At 35.6% G+C, this 3,085-nt stretch overlaps 1 protein-coding gene across 1 annotated transcript; it reads right to left on the bottom strand.

Moving 5' to 3' along the window:
• Nucleotides 1-648: 648 nt before the first annotated feature.
• Nucleotides 649-2,533, bottom strand: LOC104119828 (1-aminocyclopropane-1-carboxylate oxidase-like). Its single transcript, XM_009631421.4, has 4 exons — nt 2,311-2,533; nt 1,797-2,023; nt 1,248-1,581; nt 649-1,157 (listed from the first exon to the last, which is right to left on the bottom strand). The coding sequence occupies exons 1-4, from the start codon at nt 2,413-2,415 to the stop codon at nt 861-863; spliced, it is 963 nt and encodes a 320-aa protein (XP_009629716.1). The 5' UTR covers nt 2,416-2,533; the 3' UTR covers nt 649-860.
• Between the last annotated feature and the right edge of the window lie 552 nt (nt 2,534-3,085).

Genomic DNA, 3,085 nt, shown 5'->3' with positions numbered 1-3,085 from the left:
GATATTATTGTTGAAAATAATCGTTTTCCCCTTCCTATAAATAAAGCGTGTAACAGATATTATACAGGTAATCCCCACCCCCACCCCAACCTCCCAAAAGGAAAAAACACATAGAAAGAAACCAAAAAACTATTGTTGATAATGGGCTTCTACTCATTCATCTTGTCCTATGACGAATATACTTGCTGAATTACTGGCTATTATTGATAACATTATAAAGTTTGGTGCACATTTATATTCTTTGTTTCATAGTGTTTAACTTGAAAGGTCGGATTAAATTTTAATCACGCCATTTTAAGACTATTTCTGTTGGTAGAAAATCTAAATCAACATAATAATATAGACTATGTTTCAATTAAAGTACTAGATAAATGTATATATCAAAAAAAAAAGCTTTAAGAAAATAATACTCCACTGTTTTAAATCAGAAGTGTTTTTCTTTTCTTTTTTTGTTGAAGGAGTAGAGAGAATAAGATAAGTTGATCTAACAGAAATTCGCATAACCTGCTTGCCTGTATAGGCTTCGTAAGCTCCATGTCAAATTGTTGTCTAAGGGCTATATTAGTTTATTCATAGTAAATTTCTCAACTCGAATTCTGCCAATAGAAGTATGTTCAAAAAGTTAAACTTAGGAAGATGAGACAGTAATTTCAAGAAAAGGAAACATGACACTTGTAATTATTTGTATAAAGATATCTCTAGAAAGTTGCTTTGATTTATCAGTTTATTTTGAGATACAGACTTTAGGACTCTTTCTACTGTATGCAGCAGAGACACCCTCTTTGTATAATTCTACGACACAAAAGAAGCAAATAATGTCATTGTTTTTTCAAACTCCATCCTTCCTCTCGAATTGGAATTTAAGCAGTTGCAACTGGATCTCTTTTCACATCAGTTTCCATGGCCTTGATCATGGCTTCAAACCTTGGCTCTTTGGGTTGAAACTTGAGTCCAGCATATAACTTCATATAATCATCAAACACAAACTTTGGATAAATTGCTTTACTTTCCTCTGCCTCTTTCTCAACCAAAGCTGGTGCTGGATAGATCACTGCATCATTTCCTGGATTGTAAAATGAGGCTAGTGACATCCGAGTCCCGTCTGTTTGTGCAATCACTCTGTGCATCACACTCTTGTATTTCCCATTGGTGATCACCTGATTTTTCATTTAATAATAACTACCCTTTTAGTATTTCTAAGCTGGATTTAACTTATATACACTATCAGTGTAAAAAAAAAAACAGACCTCAAGTTGGTCGCCAAGGTTAACCACGATAGAGTGGCGCATAGGAGGAACATCGATCCATTGGCCATCTTTGAGGAGTTGAAGACCGCTTACTTTGTCATCTTGGAAGAGAAGGATTATGCCACCAGCATCTGTGTGGGCGCGCAGTCCTTTTATTAAATCTGGTTTTGGGCATGGTGGATAGTTGCTAACCTTAGTTCCAAAATTGGGACCTTTTAATCCATAAAAGACCTTTTTCAGGTAACCATTTTCAAGGCCAAGATTTTCACATAGCAAGTCCAGTAGCTCCTCTGCCAACTTCTCCAATCTTTTAGCAAAATCTCTCATGACTTCTCTGTATCATTTGGGACACCAATTTACTATAAGTTAAAAAACTTTGAACTAAGAAACTATATATCTTGATTGTTCTATTCTTGGCCGAGTCACAATTGAACCACGCTACATGTGGGGGACACCAATAAAATGTGTAACACGTGGAGCATGTTCTGTTCCGTTAGTGTTCTTTGAGGTTTATTTGTTTTTGTAGAGTCTTAGTATTATGTGAATTACCTGTATTCATCGTCAAGATCGGGTACTTGAGAAATGTTAGAAAGAGGAAGATGGCGCAAGAAGAAAGTGCTTTCCCAATCAAGATCAGTAACCTCAGCTTGTACAGCTTCAAGACCTTTGCTGGCCACCAATTCTTTAAATCTCTGTTCCATGCACTTCTTGTAATGTCCCTTTGTCATTTTCTCCACTGTATCCATTACTTCATGTGGAATTCCATGGTTCACTAACTGCAATAATCATGACACCAGTGAAACAAACAAAAATATCAATATGCAAGATTTCTTACTAGCTTACTGTATTAGTTGAAATGCAAGGCACATAGAGACAGAGCCAGGATTTAAGCTTATGCGTTTAGGTTTCTAGTCTTTTTAAGTTACTAGGTTTTAAAGTAATAATTTCTACGCAATATTCAATGAATTTATTAAGACAAATACTGGATTTGGACCAAAGCTACTGAGTTCAACCGAACTCTTGCTGTACTTTAGCTCCCCTGTTTATACATGCAAATTGTTACCTCAAAGAAGCCCCAGTTTTCACAGGCATCTTTAATCATGTCCATGGTGGCAGCTCTCTCAGAACCATTGAGCTTTTCCAGGTTGATAATTGGGAAGTTCTCCATCTTTCTTGGTAAAAAGTATGTGTTTTTAAGTGTGTTAAAAATGTGATGCAATAAATCAATAGATTATGTGAATACCAAAGATTGAAGATGAATGCTAGAATGTTACTTTGATGCAAGTGAGGTTTGAAAGGGTATTTATAGGGGAAGATATCAAGAAAGTAGGATCAGTAGCAGTGAGGAGATTAAAATGATTGTACGGGGGGTTGCTCTTACTTTTTGGCAGTGGCGGAGTCGGAAAATTACATTGTTTAGCTCGATAATCTTTTTTAAAATATGTATATATACTATATAATGATACCCGTTAACTTCTTGGTGAGTTTGTTTCTTTATATTTTGACTCCCATTAATAAAAATCCTGGCTCCACCACTGTTTTTTTTTTGTCAATATTCCAAGTGGTCCCTGAGTCCAAGTCTACCTTACGTGTGTTCTGGTCATAATTACTTGTTGAACCTTCTTACCCACAAGTGGGATTTTGGAGCTCAAAGACAATTGGAAAATGACTAATTTCTGGTGGCTAAAAGTAGATTTTCCTTGCATCTTGACCAGAATATAGTATAAGGCTCGTGCGCGGCTGCTCCAGTGAGAAATTTATTGCTATTTGTTTCATATGTTATTTTAAATTTCTTTGCTTTTTGTTTCATGTGTTATTTTAAGTTTCTTAGTTCTGTT

The sequence above is a fragment of the Nicotiana tomentosiformis genome, chromosome 7 (assembly GCF_000390325.3).
Source record: "Nicotiana tomentosiformis chromosome 7, ASM39032v3, whole genome shotgun sequence".
Classification (NCBI taxonomy): domain Eukaryota; kingdom Viridiplantae; phylum Streptophyta; class Magnoliopsida; order Solanales; family Solanaceae; genus Nicotiana; species Nicotiana tomentosiformis.
The sequence above is the reverse complement of the archived record's forward strand: the minus strand, read 5'-3'. Positions and strand labels throughout refer to the sequence as shown.